Genomic DNA, 27,166 nt, shown 5'->3' on the forward strand with positions numbered 1-27,166 from the left:
AAAGTGGAATTTCAGTATTAAGCATGTTATTCTCATTCCATGTGACGGTTTGATCTGTGTTGATGAATAGTCTGCTTCAGACTCCAACCAGACGAGAGGAAAGAGTTTGTCCTTCTCACTAAATGTTAAGTGAAGTTGAAGCACATTTCAGTTCAGACACAGAAAAAGTGAATAAACACATTGAACCAAAGGATTTTTTCTATTGCACATAGAAAATCTCAGGAATTAATTTAAAACTGAGACATGCACATGTTTAAATAAAGTGGAACACATCTTGTTGTGTTGCTTTGGAAGCTCTCAGAAAAAAAGTGAGCATTTAATGACGTTGATTTTCCTCACTGTCGCCCGACTCAGTGTTCACCCTGCAGTCACATTATAAATCAGTAATATTATTCACAACTGTCAAACTAACTCGTCAGCAAAGCACCAAACTCTCGATGCACCCAGTGGCATCATTTGTTCCAGAAACAATTGTTCTGCACCATCATCCTCACAGTTCACTGGAGCAGTGACTGGAATCTGAGCTCTGTTTGTCTGTAAAATCATCTGGGTTGACTTCAGACACACTTCATCTTTTAACAAACCATTCACAACCCAGACGACCTGAGTCCGAGCCTCTTCATCCTGCCTTGGTTTCCTTGTGCAAAAATAGTGAATCTCTTGCAGTTTTGAGGCTGCTGCTATAAAGGTTTGACCTCTGACCTCCCTGAAGGGGGTCTAAGTGAAAAGAGAATTTTCCCACTGGGACCAATAATGTGTCACATTATAACTGTTATCACTGTTCCTGACATTTCTACGCAACGTGTTAACGTCACCTACGAAGGTTGATGAGGTTTGATGAGTATCTGAAAACACTGGTTCCTATTTTTGTGAGTTCTCTGCATCAAATATACATTAAAATAATTTTCAACTGAGACATTTTAAATCTCAAACTGGAAACATATATTAGAATCATTTAGAATCCACTCAGATTCACTTAGAATGTTGTTGTTTCTTACTTTGCGAAAATATTTAGGAGATACATTATCATTAAAAGTGATTAAACTTTCACTCGGTCATTGAGATCACTTGTCTTTGTGAAGGTGTCTTTATCAGTCGTTCTTGCATTTCATCAGTTAATGCAGTTCATTTGTGCAGTGAGCATCACACACACAACATTTCAATTAATGACGAATTATATTATAAAATAGTGCCATCAATTAAAGTCTTACTAAAGCCTTCGTACTGTGCTCTAAAAAACATTTCTACTGTGACTGGTACAAACACCCCCTCCCTCAATAATCCGAGTATAATCTACTCAGGAAAATTTACAATAAACAGGACAATCAATCCTAGATATTATATGACTCTATAAAATCAGCTTAATGTCTCCATACAACTGTTTGATTATTAATGGACAAACGACCTGATTATCACAAATTATTGCCCAAATTACAAAACGAGAGAACTTGAATGACAATTAAATGCTATTAAATATTCTGAGAAATTTAAAACAATTAATTGCATCTGTCAGATTTAGCAAGAAAATGAGGGGATTCTCTTGCTCGTCTATTTTGTGCAACAGATGTGACGAGACAAAATAATTAAAAAGTATATTGTTATATAAATAAAAGATGCAAATAAAATAACTGCATAAAAAAAACTATTATTAAAGCTGCAATACTCTGCAGCAGACAGGTGGATACGTGTAGTTTCTTTATTCATGTGAAATCGTTTTACTATTTGATGCCTTTATTTTAATGCAAATAATTCCTGTAAGATTCTCTTTAACGGGACAAAGGTGCATTAGATGCATTTATGGTGCAGATATAATTATAATGACATTAATAATAACTCTCTCTCACTCTGATATTTCGGCCCGGGACAATATTAATTCAATAAAAAACAGATCTCAGGTCAGAACAGCTCAGTTCATATAAACCTGTTGTTGGTTGTTTACAGTGAATGTGATCATTAGGACGCCAGGACTCCGCTTCTCTCCTGATTTCTTCACAACCTTCATCCCGAGGCGGAGTGGGATTAACTTCCTTTCTAAAAAAAAACTCAACACTTGACGTTTAATACCCGCAACATCCTCACCTCGTGCTGAACTGACTAAACAGTTTGTGCGAGAAACCACGACGTGTTCGCACCTGTCTAACTGTATATGCTGCGTTTAGAGGCCCATGACTCCAATAAACCAGCCGGCATGGAACAATCTAATCGGCGTTTATAACCACTGCGGCTCGTTGGAAACGTTCTTCTCACACCGTTGAACAGCCTCCCCCTTCCCCTGCATGTGCACAGGTGGCGCACTCACAATGCGCACCATCCAGGGGTTGTAGAAACAAGGCAAAGTGCGAGGAGACGAGTTTTTTTGATGCAGAGACCAGATATTCTCACCAGCTGCTGATATAAAGCCCGAGTGGACCCGTGCGCACCGAGGCTCTCCTTAATTACAAAGCGTCCATGCGAGACGTGCGTAATTGACCTTCAAGCGTCAGGAGATTAAACAACAAGATCCTCTCGCGTTGACAACCAGGAGCGAGACAGTTCACCCACTGTGTGGACTTTTCATATTTGCACTCCCATTAGAGCCGCCTGATCGCATAAGATCATTTATTATTATTGCGCTGTTTCACGTGTAACAGAAAAAAAGTCTTCCACCCATTCGGATGAGAAAACTCCGTCCAGTGGAGTGAAGAGCAGACACGACATATAGGCCCATATTAGAAGTCTTCATCGTTGTAAATTATAGGTTATAATTCTGCCCATTTGCTATTTTCTCCAAACAATCAGGTCATACGAAACATCAGCTGTGAAATGAATAAACTGCACATTAAATAAAGGCAGAGTTGAGGCATAAAATAGCTCCTGATAAGAAGATACTGCAGAGTCAAAGCGCACAGCTCCACCTCCCTGTGGCCTTTAAGAGGGGGGTGAAGGTGGGAGGTGTGTGTGCGTGTGTTTGTGTACGTCTGTGTGTGTGTACGGGTTTTCACACAGAGCGTCTTCCTTCAACGCTAGGTTTTTTTTTCTGTCCTTGTCAAACTCTACGACACATTGGTTCTCCTCAGCCGAGCGCACAGAGACAAAGTGTCATCACCTCAACGTCAAAGTTGGAAACTTTTGGATTTCGCCCACACGCTCCACATGCTTCTGTCACTTGTTCTTACAAAGTGAGTGTCAACATTTGTCTTTTTTTTTTTTTGACTTGGCTGAACTTTGACCTTTGGTCACAATCATCGTTTCAACCCCCCCCCCCCCCCCCCCCCATGTCTATGAATAACAGTTGAATGCAGAAACGCAACAATTCAACGAGTATTTAAAAGAGACCAAAAACTAACTCAAGTAAATTCCTTACATTTTAAAAGGTCGTAATTACTGCAGCACATTTCCATTTTAACTACAAGTGCCAAGGACGCAGGCCTGCAAACGACTCGTGGGGAATGAGGGGAAACAGATAGTTATCCTCCTTCACGACCTCACTTGCAGCATTTATGATTAGACTGCAGATAAGCCCGGGATATGGAGCCGTGCATGCCGGCAGTCTGCCCACACATAAAGCACAATATCCCCTTTCTTAGCTGGCACATGTGTCAAAGGCGAAGAGCTCCTGAGTTTTTTCCTCATGCACATATACACATTTCCCTGTTAGCAACTGGTGGTTCAATGCACAATCGGAAGCCAGAGGAAACAATGTTTGTGAATCAGCCACAGCTCAGAACTATCGTGGAAATTGAATTATATTAAATGTACAAGTTATTCACAAAAGTGCAAAGGAATATTTTTGAAAAGGCATCTCACATCATCCAGTAAACACACCTCCTGTGCTCTGTAAAGATTATTTTTGCAGCTGATCTGAAAAAGAGGAAAAAGAGGAATATTTGCTTTGTTCGAATATTACTTTAAAATGCCACCCATAGCTTGATTGATTTAAAAATATATAACAGGCAACATAAATATAGAAAGTGACTGGTTTGCAGCACAAATATGTCATGAATCATCCAGAACCAAAAGAAACCCTCGATTTTAATCCATGGAGTTCTTTTTCTTTTTATTGTAAAGGGTAGATATGAAACTATACGTGAATCGTTTTATGTTTTCATCATTTATCGCAAACTTTACATGCAGTCTCTTTCCAAAAATGAAAAATGCAAATAATAATATTAATATCAAGAGATTAAGATATTGCATCTTATCACGACTCTTAAAAGACACTTGAGATATCATACTCCATCATCCCCCCCCCATCCCACCCACTCGAAAATAAAAGGTTTTATGGCTCTGTTGGAAAAACCCTGTGTAAACAAAATAAAATAAAAAGCGATGGGTACCTTAACTCTGTGCCTATAGAGTCTGTGGATACATCTAAACCCCTAAAATAACAACGGTAATAATAATAATAACAAGAATTAAGACATTTTATTGTTATTGTTTTCAACAGTATAACATGTTGCGTTATTATTACATTCCGGTAAAATACTTTTTTATTTTTCTTCTTTCTTTCTTGACTTTTTATTTTTATATTTCATTTTTTTTAAGTTTATTTATTTATTTTTTACCTAAAACGACCTTAATTCCACTTCATCGTTTGTCTGCACCACCACTGCTTAAAAATGCTCCGTCCTAACAAGTCACATGATCTCAAAGAAATTCATCTTTGGAGCTGCATATTCTGCATGACGGGCCAATGAAAGTGAAAACATGGCGATTGATATTTATTAATTCTGAAGACTTTGTTTAAGTGCTCTGCTTGGACGCTTGTTTCTGGAAAATCCTTGAAACAAGCAGAAGTTATATTTAGGGGATAATTCCCCCCCACTTGTATAAAAACGAGTCTAACTGTTGAAAATGAGACTAAATGACTTGTTACGGTGGCTGGATTCACCACCGTACCTTTCCGCAAGTGGTTGGAGCTCGTCTTACGCCACCTTCAAGGCTGAATTACTTTTCCAAAAAAACGAAAAAAAGGTCTGGAGTTTATTCAAGTGCGCGGTTTTAAGAGCCAAGGTCCACTAGATTAGAAGACATAGAGTTCAGTATGGTGTCGTGGTGCAAGGAGTGGTGGTGGTGCACCGAGTCTACGCCGCTCGGTACCGGGATGGCGCTGGGTCCCGGCGGCGGCGCGAGGCCGTGCAAGGACTGTAAACCGGTGTTCGAGCTGAGGAGCAGGGCCGGGCTCTGAGACGTGTGGTCCGGCGTCCCCGATGGTGTTTTATCGTCGTCCGAGCTCCCCAATAGAGTCTTATTTCCATTCATGGAAGAAGTCAATGGGTTGTGACTATTGCCGTTGGAGTTCTCGTTGTTTTCTCTGCGAGTAGAAAATAAAAGCACACGTTATTCTGATGCGAATGGGTGCAGCCCAACTCCTGGAACATATCATTCACCAGGAAACAAGGAAGATACAACTTTTAAAATAATAGGCTAAAACTAGCTAAACTGATTGAAATAAACTAGACAATTTACACACAATTTACATAAAGGTTTTTAAGTAAAGTCATTTAATACAAGCCATAATTCTTAAAATACACACACACAGCAAAAATACAGTTCTGCATGTCCCTTTACGCACGGGGATTTTAATTAGGTAACCACACTAGAGCATAATGCGCGTAAAAGTACCATAAACGCTCAGTCTAACGATTTATCAACGTTCACACCCTCATGTACGAAGGTGCTATCAATTAGTCAGTCATTGGAATAATGGAGGCCATCGCTCAGTTGACTGCAGCAGTTCAGAGTTACAGTAAATGTCTAGATAAGTGTGACCGAAAACAATAAATCTGTTTGTGCGTTAAAGCTGCGTTTGGGTTCGTGTTTACAGCAAATTAATTAAACCAGCGTGACCCCTGACGCAGACACTGGCTCCGGCCTCTCTGACGTCTGAATAAATGACAGGCCTAATTGTTGCTAAACGCGTGCATGTTGCATGGCGCATGCACTTAATGTGTTCGCAGTGGCGAGTAAGGCATTTCTCAGTGGGAAGACATGATTTACGCGGAGCTTTCAGCCCGAATTAGTGGCCAGAGGGTGAAAGAAGACACCGAACACGTCTCCCAGACCCCTCTGCGCCTCACCTGTGTAATTTCCAAAACTTTGAAATGTACAAACGACTCAAAATGAAATGTCAACCGGGCTGATGTGGAGGATACATTTAGCTCTGCACACGAATTTCACCGCAAAACAACTTTTAAACGTGTTCTGAGATGTTTCCTCACTTTTCTCCCCTGTGTTCACTCCAGTATCAGGAAGCTTAAAAGTTTTTTTTTTCTCTGATCTTGACGTGAAAGTCATAGTCTCATAATAAGTGTGATTACCGAAACATAAAAGTGAGGTAAATGCTGCTTTTATAACCTTGTAATTTGCCTCTCAGCAACCCTTTAATTTTTTTTTTGCATTTCAACTTTTACGCACGGCCTGCACAATTATCACAAACATATTAAAGTTTGCTGAACTTTAAAGTATAACAAATATTTTAGCTTATGACAAAAAAAAAATCTTCAAATAGATACAAATACCTAAGAACTGGTGTGATTATTAAATTACAGAAAATATCGTGGCATAATAAATTGCTATAATTTAACAGTGCCTGTTTGTGATTTAGAAACATTTCAATTTAAAGTTGGACTCTTGGCTTTTTAAGCTTGAAGTCATAGTAATAATAAGAACTTGGTAAACATGGTCTGACTAATGTCTGGAGTGTTTATTTGATCCTACCTTTCCTTTGCCTCCGCAGCTCGGTCTCTCTGTCGTCGGTTTTTGAACCAGTTGCTGACCTGCGTCGTGGTGAGTCCCGTGGCCTCGGCCAGCTCTCTCTTTTCCCGCGGAGACGGATAAGGGTTGTGGGTGTACCACTCTCGCAGGACGCTCCTGCTCTTCTCCTTGAAGCAGTAGCTCGTCTCCTCTCCGTCCCAGATGGAGCGGGGCAGCGGGAACTTTCTCCGGACGCGGTACTTCCCCACGGCGCCGAGCGGACGGCCTCTCAGCTTCTCTGCCTCGATGTAATGCGCCTTGAGCCACAGCTGCTGCAGCTTCGGATGGTTGTGAGGCGAAAACTGGTGGCTCTCCAAAATCTTGTAGAGCTCTCGGAAGTTCCCCCGGTGAAAGGCGACCACGGCTTTCGCCTTGAGCACGCTTTCGTTTTTGTGAAGGTGCTCGCACGCCGGGAGGGACCAGAGGAAGCGTCCCAGCCGCTCGATGTTCCCCCCTTGCTGGAGAACTTCGCACACACACGCCACTTGCTCCTGCGTAAACCCAAACGTCGGGAGCATGGACATGGCGACAACGTAAACCAAAGCAGATTAGATTGTGCCTTGCTTCCACGTCTCCCTCCTCAGTCTCACATTAAATCAAAACGCGTTAAGTCCATAAGAGACAAAAGGTTCCCCAAAAAAGAGCAGCCGAAAACTTCAGCTGACCAGGGACAGGTAGTATCCAGCTGCGTGCTGAGGAACAAACTCAAGTCCATTCAGCCGTGCTAAACCCCAGGCGACGACTCCTCAGAAAGCTGGTGAGAAAGAGAGAAAGTTGCGACTCCGTCCACCGTCCTCCTCCACCTTTTCTACGCCGTTTCAAAATAACCTACTCCGGGAGACCGGGCTCGCTGGCTCGTTTTAATAATATTATTCTAAGCTGGCAAGACAGGCGATTATGTGAACTCTGATTGGTCGGTTATTTGACCCGGGGATGGTGAGGATAAGACAATAGCCTTAGTCAAATTATTTGCCATGGTTACGCTGTCACTCAAAGTAACCTGATATGCTTTGAGGTGGCTCCCTGGCAAAGTCAACCCAATTGTTCCCTTCACGAGCGGCCCGCCTACCAATAGAAATATTGCTCAGATTTTTCTTCTCAAACTGTTTTCTCTCTCTCTCTCTCTCTCCCCCCCCCCCCCCCCTCCACCTTGACAGACACCTCGGGCAGCCAAAGAGCGCAGAGCTGGAGGAGTGAGGCGAAGGAGAGAGGCGCTGATCCCGCAGCCGGGGGAAGGATGGCGCCAGAGCGCACAGAGACCTGCGGCTGCTGTGCGTCCTCATGCCTCTGGCAGCTCTCACACAGTCGATCAATCAACGCCTGCAACTTTTAAAGTTAGTTACGTTCATAGTTCGAGTGACTGTAAACTGTTGACAAGTGTTGCAGCTTCTACAGAAAAGGAAAATAGCTGCTTTTGGTCTTTGCCATGACGCACGAAATAAAAAAAAGAAATACCAAAAGAAATTCTGCAAATTCTACAGGAGAGGCCATTTTCTCACATCAAACATATTTAGAGAAAGTTTATTTGACTTCACGTTTTTGTTTTGTTAAACTTTTTCAAGTTTTCAACGGTGGATCAATGAAGATGCATCGTATTTTATTATGAGTGATAAGAAATAGATTCACACACATTATTAAAATACACTGCATGGCACTAAATGTGACCAACATTATATAATTAGTGTGTACAGATATGATTGTGCGATACATTACTCGCATGTGATCTTAAATTATATCTGTTGACTGGATTAAGGATTCGATATAATCCGGTATAAATATTATTTTCAGGATTGTGTAGATATGTTGATCTGCAGTTGATTAGAACAATTCACTGCCGTGTAGAGGTTTATTATTTCATGCATGTGACATGACGATGAATATCTGAGGGGTGAGCCAGTGGCTGCAGGAGCGCACAGAATGGCAAACAACCTTAAGGTGTGCCACCGGACTAATGGTGAAATCAAGAGTTCGTGCGCGCTGCAGGAGTTTGTTGGACAGAGCGCGCAGGAGGAGCGCGCAGTGCGGAGGTAGAAGTGGGGGAAGAAGGAAAGCGGCACCGAGCACAACACCGGCGGTGGGACCAGAAAATTCCGTTTGCATTGAAGTCATCGGGACTGACGCGCTTTAGTGCAACAGCGGAGGAAGATGAAGCCAGAGAGCATCAGAATCACACGCTGGATTAGAGGAGAAGATTTGAAGACGAGCTCTGGGTAATTATTTCAATCTGATGGATGTGAGGATTTGGGGGGAAATGGATTTTGTTATAGAGGTGGATGAATGAGGAGGATTTACTTGTTGAATGGATGAGTTTTGCTCTCCACACTGCAGCAGGTATTAGACGGTGCCGTGATGTGGTCAGGTATATGTGTGTGGGGGGTGGGGGTGTTGGGCCAGAGATTGACCAGCTGGTAGATTTCTATCACTTACACCATGGGACCTCTTCACTAGAGATAAGATTGTCTATGTACATCCACACCACTACACACACACACACACACACACACGCACACACACACACACACACTGAAAGACCTGTTTCAGCTATGGACACAAAAAGTTCAAGTAGAATCCACGTCAGATAGAAAATGAACTGTGTGCAAAAAATGAAATTATTATTATTATTACTGTTACTATTACTGTGCGTAATTTGACACCTACACACACACAACTTAATTTAATATTTAGAAAATAATAATAAGTTGTAGATAAATATCATCAGTGCATCTCAAGTTCCAGGGCTGTTTAAATAATTCGAGTTTAATCAAATCTTTGACTGCAGTGTTCTGCGGCTGTTTGGGCCTGATGATGAGCAGACATTTCATCTGAGCTGCGGCTGTTTTGCTCTGAATTATTAGTGTAATTATGAAGTGAGTTTATCACAGGGAGATGAGGAGCGGTGTAAGTGGAGCCTGATCCCTGTTTCCGTGTTGTGTTCCCCCCTCGGTTTAATAAATTGACTAGGGTTTCGCCTGAAGCGCAGTTCTCACAGAGTATTACGGCATTAGACTGACTGATGGTAATCGTCCGGGGACCCGGGGCTCGGTGGAAATTGATAGTGAGGAAAACACGGCTAGGATTTAACCTTAAATTACACATACAGTTCATATATGTAATATTCAAACGGGAAAAAACCCTCAGAAAAAACATATTAATAATAAAATTAGTGACAAAACAATAATAATTATAACTCCTCATAATAATGTAACAGATGTGTTTTAACAGAGCCTGTATTGGAAATATGAGCAGTCTGTCAACACAGATGTGACATTTTAAACTGATTTAAAAAATAACTTATCACCTCCATCCATCAAACTCCTGAAGGCCTCACCACCGAGCCCAGAAACAGAGACTGAGCCACTCAAAGTTATTTATCGTCTCATTAGGTTTCACATCAAAAGCCTTGGTGCTGTATGATCTGTCATCAAATGATAGTGCTGAACATTTCCGAGGCTCTTATTCTGCAGCAAACGTGTTTATTTATTTAGCTTTTTATATATTAAGTTCTTTACTCATGCTGTGTGTCCTGTGCCAGGGACGTGCACAGACATTTCGAGGGGCCACTGCTCTTATCTGGGAAAAAAGGAACAACCCCACCCACCCTAAGTTTAGATCAATGGGCTCCATATCTAGTTTTAGCAGAAATATGATTTTGCGCCTTGAGCTTAACACTGTCATCTATCTGCAAACCACAAAATTAAAACTTTGAAAATAAACTCTTAATAATTAAATTCAGAGTTGACATTGTGTACATCGTGTAAAGCAAAAGAAAATGACCGGATGCTGCTGAAGGGCAGCTCAGTCAAAAAGGGGAAACTGGTATAAAGAACGAGTATAAAGAAGAGAAGGAGCTTCAGACGAGGCCATTAGGGCTCTAATTACATATCATTCTGATTAGATGATGCATATGAGCATGGATAGAAAAACGGGGTTGATAGTGTTGGTATAACAGGTCTGTAATGTAATGTAGGTATAACAGGTCTGTAATGTAATGTAGGTATAACAGGTCTGTAATGTAATGTAGGTATAACAGGTATCCAGCCCTGAAGGATAAAATCAAAGCAGATGAATACTGAAAGGTAAAGTCTGTTTTTTTTTTAAATAATAAAAAGTTTCAGGTGATCCCTGTCCTCTCCCACTCATCATGGGTTAATATCTGTTCTCTCCCCGGGATAAACTTCACTTTTCTAAATATTTGATAAACTGGATCTGAAACAAAGCAGAAACACAAAGTAATTAAAATGTGAAAGTAAAAGCATCTTCATTGTGTTTTGGCTCTTAATGGTCTGATCTGCTGAGCGTGTGCCCCGGCAGTGACGGAGCAGGGTCCAGCGTCAGGCCCTTGACAGTGTTTGTAAACGACTTGTTTCCACCGATCAGTTTGATCAGAAGGCTCTGGCTCTCAAACTGTGATTATTACGCCCGCTGATGAATGGAGATCACGTTTCCCCTAATAGCCAACCCCCCTATTTTCACAACCTCCCACCGCTCACCTCGGCCACTCTCCACCACGACCTCCACTAATTGAGCTGATTATTGCAAGATGTGTGTTGTTGCAGAGCCTATACGTGTTGGGGTGGGGGTTTACATGTGAGGAGGGTACGTGGCTTTTATCCTGTAAGGCTTCTACAAGCACTGACCTGAGACCAGCGCAACAAGGGGTTGATGAGTAACATTCTTGCAGACGGACATGGGCATAGAGGGAGAAATTATTAAAGCCAGAACCTCTGTGTCTATATCGGTTAAGGGGATATGAATGAGGGTCTATCCAATAATTGGTTGTTTACATCTATCTTGTTACCCCAGAGGCCGGGGCTATCCTACGGAGCGAGGAGGAGATTTCACTAAACTGCACATGCAGGCAGCAGGGAGGGGAGGCGGGGGGGGGGGGGGGGGGGGGGGGGGGGGGGCATGGTTGTGGGTGTGTGTGTGTAGGTGGAGGTCTCGTCTTGATTTCCAGAAGGCTCTGACCAGTCGGCAGGTTCATCAGATTGGATGGTTTTCATTTCAGTCTAGAATATATGGGCACAGAGCGCAGCGTGGGGGGGGGGGGGGGGGGGGGGGGGCATCGCCTGGAGCTGATGATCATCATGGGGCAAATTACAGGCCTCTGTATTGAGTTTGATCCTGGAGATGTTAAAGTGACACGAATGGATGAATGAATGATATTGTGCTGAAATGCTGATCTGATGCACAAAGACTCAAACTGAGATTGTGTTTTTTACTTATATTCAAGCAAATGTGTAGGAAAAACAATGTCAGCTCAATTCTAACGATATAAACTTTCTCCTGAAACCACAAAAAATTGAAGATTAATTAATGCTCAGATTAATATATGAGGACAATCACCTGTCAAACATCTGCAGAATAAGTTGATAAAAAACTGATTGATTGAACTGGCAGTTGAGCTGTTTTCATCCAATTTATTATGATCTGATCATTTTCTAGAGTGAAGAGAACTAATTAAAAGTCCTGTACGACGCTGTCTGTTCTCACATGCAGTCACATCTGTCACCCAGTATTAAAAAACAACCAACAATCCACTGCCCACCCACCACCACCACACTGCTGCGGAAGAAACTGGCCTGAACGAGCAAACAGCAACAAGTGTCTGTGTTTTTCTACAAGGCCGATCATTGGACCTAATGAGTGTGTGAGTGTGTGAGAGACAGAGAGGGAGAGAGAGTGAGAGAGAGGAGTGTGGCTTGCTGCTGGGGTTAATTTATTCGATCAATCACTCCATTTGATTCCTGTTTATTTTCAGGAGTCACACGGTCATTTCAGCCGCACACTGAGCCCTTTATGCGCTGCCAAGGCGTTTCCCCCTCAGCCACTGAGACTGTATACCATAGCATGCGTTCGGCTACAATTTGCAGAGGAGAGCAGTTCCAGCACTTCTTAGATATTTCACGGCTCCTAACCTTTATGGTGAAATCCCCTCAGACCTGTCTCTCGTCAAACCTGCAGCGAGCAGACACGCAGGTATACGAGCTTCACACATACAATGAATTATGTCAATGCTGCGGGCTGGTTCTAAATGACTGCAAACACACTCCAACGTGGAATTATATATTATTATCATGGATAATTTGGCAAATGGTGCACAGGGCAGAGTGTGCAGCCTCTGCATGCATGCTTTCTCTATGTACACATAAAGGCTGTATGCTGTTCGTGTTTAAAAAGTAGATTTTTGCCAAAAACCAGTTAGAACTGCAAAAATAGCAGTAAATACTTTCTACTTTGCATTTAATGGGAGTAACACGTTCACGACTATACTTCAAACTATCTAACGATATTGATCACAAATCCTAAACCTAGCTCAAACTTAACTTGCTACTTTTGTGTATTTCATGAAGGCAAGCGACGTAGAAACCACCATGGGTCCAATATATAGGATCAGATAAACCATAGCCTGTCCTGCATCCAAGTGGACAGAAGCCTTGGGACACATAATTGGATGATGATAACCAATCGCTTCTGATCATGTAACTTTTGAAATAGCAAATAAATGACGCTTTTGGCCAGAAACATGAGGAAAAAGTTTGCCCCACCCCTAAAACAAATAGAAAGAGGACTTGACTATGATACCACAATGTTATTTCAGTGTGAATAAGGCCAGAACTCGCAGCAGAACATATTTTGGAAACTGGTTTTACCAAAAAAAAAAGTGAAGGGAGCAAGGAGACACACAACAACACCCACAGAGAGCTGCGCAGTTTTACACGCTGTCTGCTTGTTAAGTTATTTTCTCTCAACATGGCTCGGATAGCCAGAAAATGTGTGAATACTTAAGCCAACCAGGGGATTTCAGTATCCCGTGTGAATCTTATACATGTTACAGTGTACAGTATACCTTTACATACAGAGCAAAAGCTTTTCAGCTAAAGCAAACGTCTGCAGCAGCAGCAGCAGCGCTTAATGCTTTTCCCTCATGCAACATTCTTCCTTCTTTTACAGTGCTGGAACTTATATGTCAGGAAAGAATTTATTAAGAGCGACCTGCTGTAATTAGCAATGTGCTAATGCTTGAATTTGTATCCAGTCCTGTATGCAGGGTTTTTACAACATTTGGTGGTTTCACTTGAAACACGGTCTTGACCTCGTGTCACCGGCCATATGGGCAGTAAATAGTTCCATGATAGAGTCAGTGGTTGTTCTGATACTGTACCAGAGAGAAGCTTCTATCATGCTACATGGTGTTATTATGGTATGAAGATGATTGACAGTGACGTTTGGATACTTGGTGCCATGGTTTACTTATGTGAATGGGTTGAAAACAGCTCAATAAAGGCTGCTGTTACTTTTAATGCACATATTAAAATAATTTCCGCACCATAATGTTATCATGACTCCTACAAGTGATTGTAATTGCTACCATGCAGGAGTTTGAATTCTTTCAACAATGTAATTTGTTTTATAACAGTGTTAATGACCAATGTAAACCCTGCAGATTGAATGGAAACACTTCATTACATCTCACCTACATATGGCAACTGCATTGGTGCCGTTGGACTTTCAGCCTTACGGTGGTAAAAAACTACAGCATTATCAAAGTCTGGAAACCATCCAGCCTTTCCATTAATGTGGCTAATGATTAAAATCAGAACCATGCACATAAACACACAGGCAACTGATCCGTGTTTCTAAAGATCATGAGTAATTTAGACATTGGGGCTGATTCATGGTGTCATCTCGGCACAGACCACCACAAACAGAGCAGGGTTTCCTTCTCATCACTTCCTGTTGGCACCGCTGCCTCGTCTCTACAGCACAACTCTGAATTTTATCTTTTATGAGTTCGCTATATTCAGGCTCTGCAAACCTCATTTCTACTGTGAGGCCTCCCAGAAATCCCATTAATGTGTCTCCTTTCATCGTCTAAATGACTTCTCTCTCATTAAACCAAACCATCCATCAAACCTTTTGCTGTATTCGGCTCTTTATCGGGCACAATGTGAGATATTGTGAAGATGAAAGTGAGTGTTTGCTTTGTAAATAGAAGCGTGGCGTGAAGCATCGCTCATTTGTTTTTATATGGAAGAATTGGATTTCATGATTGCTTTTTAATTCTGCCTGCGAGGTATATTAAATGCCTGCAAACCTCTGAACACTTTGTCCAGGAAACTAACAATTATAGTCAATCTGAGCATATGGCAACCACAGCTATGTGAGAGAAGAGATGGGGCTCAGGCTGAGGAACCAACTCAGGCATCATTACACTTTACTTTGAGTCTTTCCATAGAGTGTTGCTGTTTATGCATCATATTTAAACCTGCTCTCCTTTCAATGTTTCTCTTAAAGTCATATTTTGGTAAAATTCTTTAAATTTAGAGCAAATAATATGCAGACAAACACAAGTATAACATTATAACAGCTTCTGCAAATCCACTGCTCCCTAAAGGTCCTACAGCCAGTTAATGTATTACTCTAAATTTATTTTTTAACTTAACTTCATGTTCTTTCTTTGTCTCGATGTATATGTGAGACGATCAAGCCTATGATTTCAATAGAAGTGTGTCATCCATTAATTGATACCTGATCTTTTCATGTAAATCTGTTTTGGATCACGATGGAGCCGGTAGATCAGATACATTTACAAATAGAAGGATAGAAAGTGAAAAACTTCAAAAATCCGCCTGTTTATTCTGATCCCCTCAAAAAGTGAATGTATTCTTCTTTAGGTCAAATTCCACCCCTCCACTAAATTTAAATCGGTTTAGTAGTTTTTGTGTAAAAAAAAATGTTATGTGCTTGTCAGAGGTAAGATAATATTACAGGATTCAGGCATTTTAATCAACATGATGAAGAAATATTTGATCAACACATCGAAGAAACTTTCACTGTCAATAGTTGCTTCCTTACAATATCTGCTCATGGTCGCTCTAAAACGAGATTTCACTAAATATCCAAAAAGTCCACACAGACTGGAGAAAAGTTTTACTTTCATATTCAACCAAAGCCACAATTTTCCCCTGACTTTAACCAAAGTAGCCGGAGCCAAACACCAGAGAACATTGGTCCCTGGTGAAAAAGTCCTGAGCCTTGAAGGCCAAACCACCCACTCTGTCCTCCTCCCCACAACGTCTATACAGCTACTCAGAAGAAATACTTTACTTCCTTTAATTATCTCGAAGAAGGACGAACCCCAGAGCCGAGAGCTTGTTCTGAGGGTAAATCTATTACCCAGTACAGTAAGTCCATATTACAGCTGCCTCAGGGGTCAGTTTTTCTACGGTTCTGTTTATAATGCATTGATTGAATCCCCTCTGCCAAGGAGGTTACGTTTTCACCTCTGTCAGTTTGTTTGTTTGTTGGTTAGTTTGATTGTGAACAAGATTACACAAAAACTACAGATCAGATTATCATGAAACTTGGTGGAAGGATGTGGTATGGGTCAGGGAAGAACCCATTAAACTTTGGTGCAGAGCCAGATCAGTGGGTGGATGAAGGATTTTCTTTCACTTTCTTCAACATTGTGAAATAGGGCAATTTCAACATTTCATTTTTTCCCATGGAATAAGTGTTTTGGTGAAGCTTGATTGAATTTAAGGGGACTGTTGGGCCTTGGTGGAGGAGGAGTTACACTGCCAAGAGTGTGTGCCTGTACTTCAGAGGTCAAAGTGGAAATCATGTATGTGCATCAATATTATACTCTTTATAGAATTACTACTGCTACATCTGCACTTCAGACCACCACGAAAAAGCTGGAAACAAGCTTATAATGATATACAGCATGAGCTACGATGGCCCCAAAGCTTTGTGTTCCAGCTCCGGCGTCTTCTTTGGTGAAGACGTGCCTGTCGGCTTGCTGGGGGATGATGGGCTTTCACACAAGCAGAAAGAGGGGATTACTGCCAATTGCTCCCAAATTGCAATAATACCCGCTGCAGGGCCACCCACACATGTGCTGAGAGACGAGTGATAAATGGCTACATACTGTACTGCACGTCCATTCCACTGTGGCAACTCCTGACACCGGCCCACTGCCCACAACGATCCCCTTTCTCTCATACTGTGTGACATGTGGAAACAAGTGGAGAGGCTCTCACTGTGAAAGGCGTGTAAAATCTAAAATGTGTAAAATACAGCAGTTTCATCGGTTTACTATGGTATATCCATCTCTAAATCAAAAGTGTTTTAGCTGTCAGGAAAAACAAGCTGAATTTTTGATGTTTGAATCACAATCTTTGCTGCTTTACATTCTTATTCCTTCAAGTCTGAAAATAGTGGCATTTACTTTCACTATATATTTGATAGTAAAAATAAGATTACAGCAACATATTACCTTTTCATCAAAGTGAGAGTGCCCCATCAAACTGAGCAGTATAACAGTATTATAGAATTGCACCACGCGGGGGAAATTTTTCAGACACTCAAAATGAATATGGCATATCATATTTTGAAACTAAACCCTTCAATGTGTTCTCGTGTAGAAATACATGCTAATTAGCTCTGATCATATCATTCCTCCGCCCGAGAGCAGAGCAGATGGCTAATCCAGTCCCAGTGTCTAATCAGAGGAGTCATTCTAATCACAGTATAATTTCATAAGGGGCCTTTGTTTCAGAAAATACAGGAGCAGCACGAGGCAGATCGCACATATTCATCATCAGCACAGATTGGAAACAGGCCCCAATAAATGACACGTTTGCTTCCTGCCTGTCTATGTTGTGGCACGATGCAGTTAATGTGTGTGTGTGTGTGTGTGTGTGTGTGTGTGTGTGTGTGTGTGTGCGTGTGCGTGTGCGTGTGCGGTGAGGGAGGTTACATATTTGGAGTGTGTGGGTGAGTGTGTGGGTGCAACAGCTGCCACTCTGTCCATGTGCTTTTCTGAATATGAATGTGCGTGTACATAGGCATGTGCTCTGGTGTCTGTGTGTTTGGACATGGAGGGTGTGTTCTAAGTATTACTTTGGTCCCCAGCACTAATACTAAAACTATTACTACTACTCTGCACTCGATGGGGTAGACCCCATAACATATGCCATTATATTTATAAGGTGAAGACGTGTTGGTTAGGCTTAATTGAGTGGTAGTTACAGAGAAAGTCACCAGAAAACGAGTGTAAATCAATCTAACGTTCTCTGAAATCATAGAAACATGACAATGCGTGTGTGTGAACAGAGTTCACTAAGGTTAATAGACCAGGCATTAATGTAGAATTTACACCTTAAGGTTAGGGCACCAAACCTAATGAGTGCTTACAATGCAGCTGGTGTCTTGTGTGTGTGTGTGTGTGTGTGTGTGTGTGTGTGTGTGTGTGTGTGTGTGTGTGTGTGTGGGTAGTCTCTCACAGTTGGTTTAGCCAACACCGAACTCTTTACTGCTCTGATTATCACCGTCTCATTCTTTCCACCTTCTGTCTTCATACATGTGCTGTAATCACAATGATTGGCTGCGACGTCGCTAATACAGGCACAAAACCAGGAATGCAAGGAGAAACGACACCCATAAAATCAGACATGACAGTAAAATCCAGCCAAGTTTCTGTGTCTGTAACAGATGGAGACGCCAACCCGTGAAAAGATGTAATATTTACAGCTCTGTTGGAAGTCACAGGTCAACATAGACGGACGGAAAAATATATATAGACACAACGGCGGGGTCTTCTTTTCGCCAACTTAAAGCTCAGAACCGTTTATCATGTTCGAGCTCAGCTCGTAGTTTCCTGCAAACCGCTCTGAGCCTGTTTCTACCTTGGGAGGGAGGGATCGTCCTGGGGTCAGGAAGTGAATATGACACACAGATATACAGTACACACACACACACACAGGTACACGTTAAATTCCTTCACCAGCGAGCACACGCAGAGGTCCCCGCTTTGGATAAGGTTGATGGAGGGGGCAGGCAGGGTTGTTGCAGCCAGAGTCATATTTACATCAGCCCGTGTAATATTATCAATAAAAGCCAAGAGGACAGCAGCTCACCATAACTCATGACAGGCAGGAGGCAGCACAGCTGTTCTGAGTTCATCTTCCTCTGAAGCAGCAGGGGTTACACAAAGAGAGACGTTACAGCAGGGACAAAGAAAGACAGACAACGAGGACGAGTAGAAAGAGAAGAGGGCAGATGAAGACACTAGGACGGAGATGGGTGACACTAGTTCAAAGATAATTAAATACTGAATCATCATCAGTGCTGCAACTAATTGTTGTTTACTGTGTTTAGCCAGTGAAGGTGACGTCTTTCAGAAAATACTAATCCTAAAAACAACCAATCCTCACAATGAAAAAGAACCAGAGAATGTTTGGCATGTTTGTTTGATCAATGATGTAAATGATTAGGTTATAAAAATTATTCCAGATTAGTTTTCTCTCCATCAAGTAACTGATGACTTCTCCAAACATCTCAGATCCCGTCGGCTATTGTCTGATGATGAATTGGCCTCTATGGGCAACAGCCAATATTTTAGGGCTTCTGGTGTAGACAGCGGATATCAGGGCCAAGATGCCATCTTCTGTTCACCATCACATAGCACATGGATGAAGATTGATTAAAAATGTGAGAGCGGATGCATTTCAGTCAACGTGTTGGACGCACTGTTTACCTGCGGGCAACCACAGCCTGCTCAGACATGATTGGTCAAACTACAAATGGAAACCAGAAGGCTTCAGGCCCCAAAAGCTTTTTAGCCAACAACTGAGATGCTTCTGCAGATGTGATGGAGAAATCTGAATCCACTACGGAGACAGAATAAAACAAATTAAACAAAGAAGAAAGAAGAGTAAGCAACAACTCCGCTTTAGCTTGTTTTGGGTTTTTGGCCTTTTTCTGTCACTCTGATTGGTGGGGATTGGACTCACCCATTGGAAATCGAAAATGAACTAAGTGGTTCTGAATTGTTCCGGCAATGACAAGCAACATATAATTTCCATTTCATGACGCACTTAATATTTAGGTCATAAAAACTTTTGTTACCCCATAATATTGATTTCAGCTATAGGCATAAAACCGAACCGTATATAAAATTAAATCGTGTGTCGTGATTCAAACTCGCTGAAAGTAAAAAGAAAGTCAGAGGCTGATGAATTCAGCGTGAATCAATTTGAGTTCCAGTCTCTTGCATGCTGGTAATCATGTTTTTTTTTCCTCCCTGTTTTGTGAAATTAGGTGTCACGTCTCATTTTGGAACGATGCTCTTCAAATACTTCATCACCGGCCGTCTCGGTTTCCCTGCAGACGCTGGCTGACCTCATCGAGTGACCTCACCAATCACAGATCAAAGTTGTCGGGTTTCTGCCCGGTCAGGTTAATCAGAGGACCACCCCGAAGAACCAATCAGGTAACATCTTACTTGACTTGAAGGAATTAGGCTGCGTTTGAAGAGCGACTGTGTACATTTCCTCCGCTGATGCACCGGACAACATGTTTGAGATTCTTCTGTTTTCTCCGAGTTTGTCAGCAAGTCTTATTCACTACTTTGATCTCAATTACATTGGCTATTAGTCCTGACTGATTTGTTTAATTTGGGCTTTGCCAGACATGTATGCATGCAAAACAATAGTGAGTGAGTCAACTGTGAGGGGAAGAAAATAATTAGAGGTTGATAAATAAACTTATCAAGTTCTCATACTGAAAGTTCCCATCATCTCAACACAAATCTAGAGCCTGCTGACAAACAGTCATGTCACATTGGAGTATGACTAAAAAGTGTGTGTGTGTTCGTATGTGTGTGTGTGTGTGTGGGGGGGGGTGCCGCTAAGAATGGAGCGTTTGTATCACTTGCCCCTTTTTGAGGGGAAGTGACATGAGATACTTAAAGACCAAAATTGCCTCACTTAGCCAAACAAACTACCTCTGCTGACACACACACACACACACACACACACACACACACACACACACACACACACACACACACACACAGTGCTCTAATGGCCAATAAACTCAGGATGTTCGTTCCTCGTCTCAGGCTCACAAAAAAACGAACAGCGAAATTATTGAGTAAATGGATTCCACTGTAGCTCTGCCTAATGACCACACACACACACACACACACACACACACACACACACACACACACACACACACACACACACACACACACACACACACACACACACACACACACAACACACACACAGTTTGAGGGTCAGTGGAGGCTGAAGCAGATAGGATGTACATAATAACCCTAACTTGGCTTTTATAAGCCCTCAGCTCTTTTGAAACAGCAGCGAGTGGGAGAGAACACAGGCCTGCTTATAAAAATACTGAGCATTCTGGGGCGAGACTTTGAAGTTTTTTCTGCCTCATCTCAATTGAAGAGACACTCCGGGCCACTACAGATTCATGTGTCCATACAAACGGAAAGATATATATCATTATCGAATGAGAATATAAATGGTCTCTCCTCTGTAGCTCTAATAGAAATGACGTTATCGCAAGAGGCATCGAACTTGAGATATTACACAGTTGTGGGCAAACGATTGCTCCCAAACTCGTCCTTCCATGTCTTAATGCTCCCACTTGTCCCATTTTTAAATTACCGTCCCGTCTCAGCTGGTAAATTCACTTTCCCACCAATTTGTGCTTTAATCCTCGACACATTTCATGAATTCTCTCATTTTATAGGGATATCTAATGGGGGAGGAATGGGTCCATGTACAGTGCAAGTGTGTGTGTGTGTGAGAGTGTGTGTGCGTGCATGAGAGAGGGAGGGAGAGAGAGTACACGCACCCCTCCAATACTTCTAATGGTTTCTTTCGGGACCATATGTCCTTTGCGTCAGCACAGCAGCAGTATGGCCTCTACAGTTACAGCCGGGTTCAGTGTGAAAGGCCGACATGTTGTTTAATGGGAGGTGGGAGGTGGGGAGCATTAAGTTGTGTGTGTGTGTGTGTGTGTACATGTCTTTCTAAAGTTGTGTAGACAAAGTTTGGTTTGAAACCATCAGTGTAAGAACATTTTGCTCTTTGAGGGTTAAAACTTAGTTCAGAGTAGATTTATGTTAAGGGAAGAGTTAGGCTTTTATTTGTGATGGTTAAGTTTATGGTAGCAGGCTATGGACAGTCTGTGTGTGTGTGTGTGTGTGTGTGTCTGTGTGTCTGTGTGTGTGTGTGTAGCAGTAGGGGGTTGCAGAGTGTTTTTGAAGAAGCAGATCTCTCCGTATTACCTTACCATCAATAAATCTCAGAGCTCGCTATAGTGCTGACATAAATTAGCCTGCAACCCCAACCCACCTACCCATCTGAAACCTTACTACCACCTCAACCTCTTCTTAACACACACACAAACACACACACGCCCGCTCTCAGCACAGCACAGATATCCACAGCATTTTGGGTAATTAGTATTCTTTCTCGACAGTGAGTGCATTTCCTCCGCAGGGTCACTGACAGCATGCCTGCTAAACTTGTGATGGAAAAGAGAGAATGTGTGTGTGTGTGTACATGTGTGCACTTGGAGTTTAACGTGTGTGTGTTGTCTGGGTGCACTGTTCTCATGCTAAGTCTTGTAAACCGAGAAAAGAGACTATTCAACATCAAATATAGACTGAAAACTCCTCACTGTACTTGTGAGGAGACAAAGATGGTTTCTCTCTGAAAAAATCTGGGAAATTAAAGAAATGATTAAATTCATCTGTCGTATAAATAAACTGAAGTTTGAGTAGTTTAAAATAAACATAATCTAATTAAATGAAAATGTAATTTAAAACAACCCAGTGCTTAAAGGATTAACTGTTGATGTAATTTGTCCCTCAATAAAAGTCAGTTTTCATTAAAAAAAAGTCAAAATCTTTTGTTACAGCTTCAAAAAGGTTTATAATTTGATGCTTTTCTTTGCCTGATAAAACAGTTCAATCAATTATTTTAAGACTATTTTTGAGACAAAACAAATTATGTAAAAACTTCTCAATCAGTAAAGGGACTTTCTATCTTTTTGTGTTGTGATATAAATGTGTTCTGCACTGCTCTACAACACCGAAGCAGCTATTAAACATCTGTTTAGTATTTAGTTAAAACATTAAAAAAAGTTAAAAACTTTAAAAAATATATCTTGAAATGACATAGAAATGATTATAGATTTAATATCATGTGAAATTATACGTTTGAACAATGATATATTCTAATAAAACAGGAGAAATGCATGTTATTCTGTAGTTACTGGAATAAAAGTGTTACAGTAAGAAGCCAAGGCATCAAAATCCTTGCACACAGATTCACTCTATCTATATAATAATTATCCTGTTTACAAAAAGAAAGACGTGGGAGATTTTAATGGACTCAGCAAAAAAAAAAGCTGCTCTGAGGCACTTTCACATTGTAAAACACACACTTTTGGTGAGTTAAAGAGACACTGTAGCGTGGCCTGAAAGCCTATCCTGTGCACCTCAGCACATTCTAAAGCCCTTTTTCTTATGTGATCATTTTAGGTAATTGAATAAATTCCCAGAGCTCTGCGTGGAATTAGAAGCAGCGAGTCTTTGGTCAGAGGAGAGCTTTTAAGAAACCAGGGAGCACACATCAGAGGCTCAGCAGTCGATGGTAACGTAATGAACGTTTACATTTACCTGCTTCTCACCTTTCGTGTTGGTGTGTACCCACAGTCTAAACTGCACTCGTCAAAGCACCCGTACAGTTTGTTTTCATAAATATACTGTATCTCTTTTTTCTCCCTCATCTCTCGCCTTCTCGTCCCCCGCTTCGAAAATGAAACATTTGGTGTTTCAGTGTGTGTGTGTGTGTGTGTGTGTGTGTGTGTGTGTGTGAAGGGGGTCGGGGCAGAAAGCTGTTGCCAGAACTAGCACTTCTGGCTGGAAAAACGGAGTCTGAGTTTTCGTCAGACGTTCAGCACAGACAGACGGGGAAGAGAAGGAAAGGCTTTTTGAAAGTGCAGTCCAAGAGCAACAGAAAACACTCCCTCTTGACCGTGTGGTCAAAAATGGATGTAGAGGGAGAGGTGGCATCTGGCATGTCGCCCGGGAGAGAATTAGTGGGGGAGCAAATTCACCCAACTCAGCCCGCAATGTGCCCCCTCTGAAACCAGCTGCACGCAGGCCGGGGGCAAACGCTTGAAAAAGAGAGAGATAAAGAGGAGAGAGGGGGAGAGAGAGGGAGAGTGATATAAAGCATCAGTGACTTCGTTGACACCAATATTCTAATATCACTGAATAAGATTCTGTCATGGAAACAGCGTTTTCTAATGACCTTAATCTAAATAGGTTTATATTTGGACAAAGCAATAATTGAAATAAGAAGTATTCCAACGTACACGTCTCAATCGTATTTTTGCGAAATACTAAAGACACGTTAAGATAATCGATAAGATAATCATTTAGTAGTCCCATACTGGGGAAATTTGCCAACAGCATGAAGACACATGCCCTGCTGGGTGTAAACCAGATGGAGAAACAGAATTAGAAAGAAACACTTCAAATACTAAACGGTAGCATCGTACATTAAACTCTCAGGTTGGGGTTTTAAAACTGGTGGAATAACGCTGGACGTCTTGGCTTGGTGGATGTGAGGACATGAGTCATAATCAGGCTGTGCTCTGTAACATGTAAACAGGAATATGAATGGAATTTTCTATTAGCAACTCATGTAAACAACGTAATTGAAATACTGACTTTTTATAAATAAGGTCAATAGTGGGTTTCCATGTAAACGTAGTCAGTTAGAAGGAGACGGTCGGATAGAGAGACAAACTCCCGTCTAAAAGCACCAGGGAGAGGATACGCAGAAGAGCCGAGGCGTATCATGAACAAGGTCAGAAAGACATCGCCTGGCAGAACAGGAAATGATACAGGATATATCCTCTCGTTCTCTCTGCACTCTCCGAGGCGTGCGCTGTAAGTGACAGCGCTGCAGAGGGAAGTTGACATTGCCCAAGTATGAATTTCACCCGTTTGTGTTTTGCAGAAAACACGGAACCTGGGCTGTCTGTCTGGATCAGGGGCTGGGCCCTTGACCCCCTCGTGACCCCTCCGGAGCAGACGGCTGAGTTTTATTGGCCAGTCACATTCAATTTATTAAACACTGAGCAACTCTATTCTCAGCGTTTGGAGTTAGTTGTTCCAAATGTGGCCGTGATGTGCATTTGGAAACAGATATGAAAGGTTTTTCGACCTGTTCTATCACCACGGATGAACTTTTACTGGAGGTACATGATGTTTTCCTCACAGAATTACACAAATAATAAACTACAATTCAGATGTTAAAATAAAACTCTCTCATTTAGGGATTTTCAGCATTTTCATCTAAGAATTAAACCAACATGTAGTAAATACAAATATATGGAAGGTATGATAATCCTTATTCTGGAGAAAATAACAGAGGATGTTTGTCTCAAACAAGACAGGCGGATCCATAACAAACAATTCACATATAGCTGGCTTATGCATGCATACTACATGTGAATCTTTACACACAGACACACACACACACACACTCTCACTCCCACGCACACAACAGTAGGTAATACAATATCCTCAGCTATGGAGTGGTAGGGTAAAGTGAGACTTTCCTGTAATCAAAAGAAACAGCGTGCTACAATAAAGGCTGTTTTGAAATGGTCTGTGGCCTCAGGGATGGACCCTCCGCTGGAATGAGGAAGGTAAAATGGACAATAAGCTGAGTGTCACAGAGACAATAAGAATATAGTAGAGCAGCAGGGAAGAGGCTGCGCTGCACAATCTTAACAACGTGGTGTTTAGATGCCTTTTCTATTCTTCCTTTGTCCTCCGTCCCTTTCTCCTCTTTTGTCTCCTCTCCTGACATTGCAGGTTGCAGTGTGTTTGCGAGTCTCTTGGGCGTCATCCATCAGCTGAATGGATAGAGGCTACGCAACAGCAGCGCTAATGCGAAAGGAGGGCAGGGCGTATTCCCTTTCCAAAATCCACAGAAAACCCCCAGTCTGGAATCAATCTGGTATCGCACAACTACCCCTCAAACACACACAAATACACACATTTTAATCTTTAACCCTGGTGAGACGGGCCGGTGCTATTTTTCATCCCAGTGAGTTTATGTGTTGTAATGTTGTATCGGGTCTGGGATATGGTTCTCCGCTACATCTCTGACTTCACCTGCTGCTGAAGCTCTTTACCAGAGCACTGGGAGTTAACTGCAGCCATAAATAGTCAGAGGAGTGTGTGCAGCGATCTGCAGGGCAGCGCGGGGCAAAGATATATCTGACAGGAAAAGAGCAAATCTCCTCTCCATGCTACCTGCTGTAAAAAGTCACGTGTCAGCGCTTAAAGCCTCACATCAGAGACAAGGAGATTATTTTAAAGGAGTAAAGAGAAAGTATGTGAGGTGTCTACGGAACTTTTAGGAACTGTTCCCTCATGAACTATGAGATGTTGTGTTCGTTTTTTTTTTTGCCCATTGTGTGCAATGATATTCAGGCTTGTGTAATAAAAACTGCATCTTAAACCTTGTTTATCAAGCTTGCTTCATTTCTTTTACACAATGGAACCAGAAACCAACAGTAAAAGTATTTAGTCAAGTCGATTTTAACTTAGACTGGGAAATATTTTGTAAATAAACCACTGTTACAAAAGAGAAAATTAGAAAAAGTGTAAAAGTTAAGAAAAAAAGATCCTAAGATCTTGTGAGCATAAATGTTTTCAGGAGATCTGATGAAAATCTGCATAATAAAGAGGACTGACATTGATTTTGTGCAAGTAGAAGTTCTGCACTGATGGTGGCACAAAAGAAAAGGTGAGGAAATGACCATGAATATTAAGATTCATCCACTGGAAATGACTTGAGAACACAAATCATGCTTGTTTACCATCAAATAAAAAACGGGATTGTCTCTTAAATTTCTTCTCACTCAGTGTTTCTGTGGCCAACTGTAATTATCGCTGACGTTGATGATGAATATACAAACAAAGCCAAATTGGACAGTGCCCATAAAGAGTAATTCTTCAGTTCAGAAACGCTGTGACCTGCAGTCCCAGCCAGAGTAGATCTATCAGCCATCAGGCAGTGACTCAGGTTGAGACTCAGTAAATGAACAGACAGCATATTGTTCCTCTGTGGCTCTTTGCTGCCTCACCTCTGCCTCTGTCTGCTTAATTAAAGGTTAATTGTGTAGAATAAGTATCCACATCCCGCAAATGGTCCACATTTCTCTTTCCATTCACTCGGTTTGTGTGGATCGGATATCTGGAATTTATCAACGGGTTTAGAGCCAAGCTTTAACTAACTCAGTGTGTCAGCAGGTACAAAAGCAATGTGTGTGTGTGTGTGTGTGTTCACACAGACAGACACAGACACACACACGGGAGAATTCAGAACTCCCCCCGTCATTTTTAATCAAGAATACGATCCCTCATCCCATCTGGGTTCTTGACTTGGTGGGCTGCAGCATGCGCACGACAACGTGTCAGTTAACGAAGAAGCTGACACACACAGATGTGCACACACACACACACAGACACACACACACAAACACACATACATGCAAACGCATATAGACAATCTGT

At 41.8% G+C, this 27,166-nt stretch overlaps 1 protein-coding gene and 1 long non-coding RNA gene across 3 annotated transcripts; one reads left to right on the forward strand and one right to left on the reverse strand.

The window, feature by feature from the left end:
• Positions 1 to 4,389: 4,389 nt before the first annotated feature.
• Positions 4,390 to 7,564, reverse strand: six2a (SIX homeobox 2a). Its single transcript, XM_020088230.2, has 2 exons — positions 6,700 to 7,564; positions 4,390 to 5,293 (listed from the first exon to the last, which is right to left on the reverse strand). The coding sequence occupies exons 1-2, from the start codon at positions 7,257 to 7,259 to the stop codon at positions 4,981 to 4,983; spliced, it is 873 nt and encodes a 290-aa protein (XP_019943789.1). The 5' UTR covers positions 7,260 to 7,564; the 3' UTR covers positions 4,390 to 4,980.
• A 309-nt stretch (positions 7,565 to 7,873) lies between these two features.
• LOC138413671 (uncharacterized) lies at positions 7,874 to 26,870 on the forward strand. Of its 2 annotated transcripts, XR_011246086.1 has the most exons (4): positions 7,874 to 8,945; positions 19,843 to 20,014; positions 23,105 to 23,216; positions 24,594 to 26,870. It is a non-coding gene; the product is annotated as an uncharacterized lncRNA (long non-coding RNA). The 2 variants fall into 2 exon arrangements; XR_011246085.1 differs by having other exon boundaries at positions 23,105 to 26,870.
• The last annotated feature ends 296 nt before the right edge of the window (positions 26,871 to 27,166 follow it).

This window comes from Paralichthys olivaceus, chromosome 14 (genome assembly GCF_024713975.1).
Source record: "Paralichthys olivaceus isolate ysfri-2021 chromosome 14, ASM2471397v2, whole genome shotgun sequence".
Lineage (NCBI taxonomy): Eukaryota > Metazoa > Chordata > Actinopteri > Pleuronectiformes > Paralichthyidae > Paralichthys > Paralichthys olivaceus.

Coding starts and splice junctions, on each gene's coding strand:
- six2a (XM_020088230.2), bottom strand. CDS start 7,259: ATGTCCATGCTCCCGACGTTTGGGTTTACGCAGGAGCAAGTGGCGTGT. Junction 5,294..6,699: donor GCTGCGGAGGCAAAGGAAAG/GTAGGATCAAAT, acceptor TTCTACTCGCAG/AGAAAACAACGAGAACTCCA.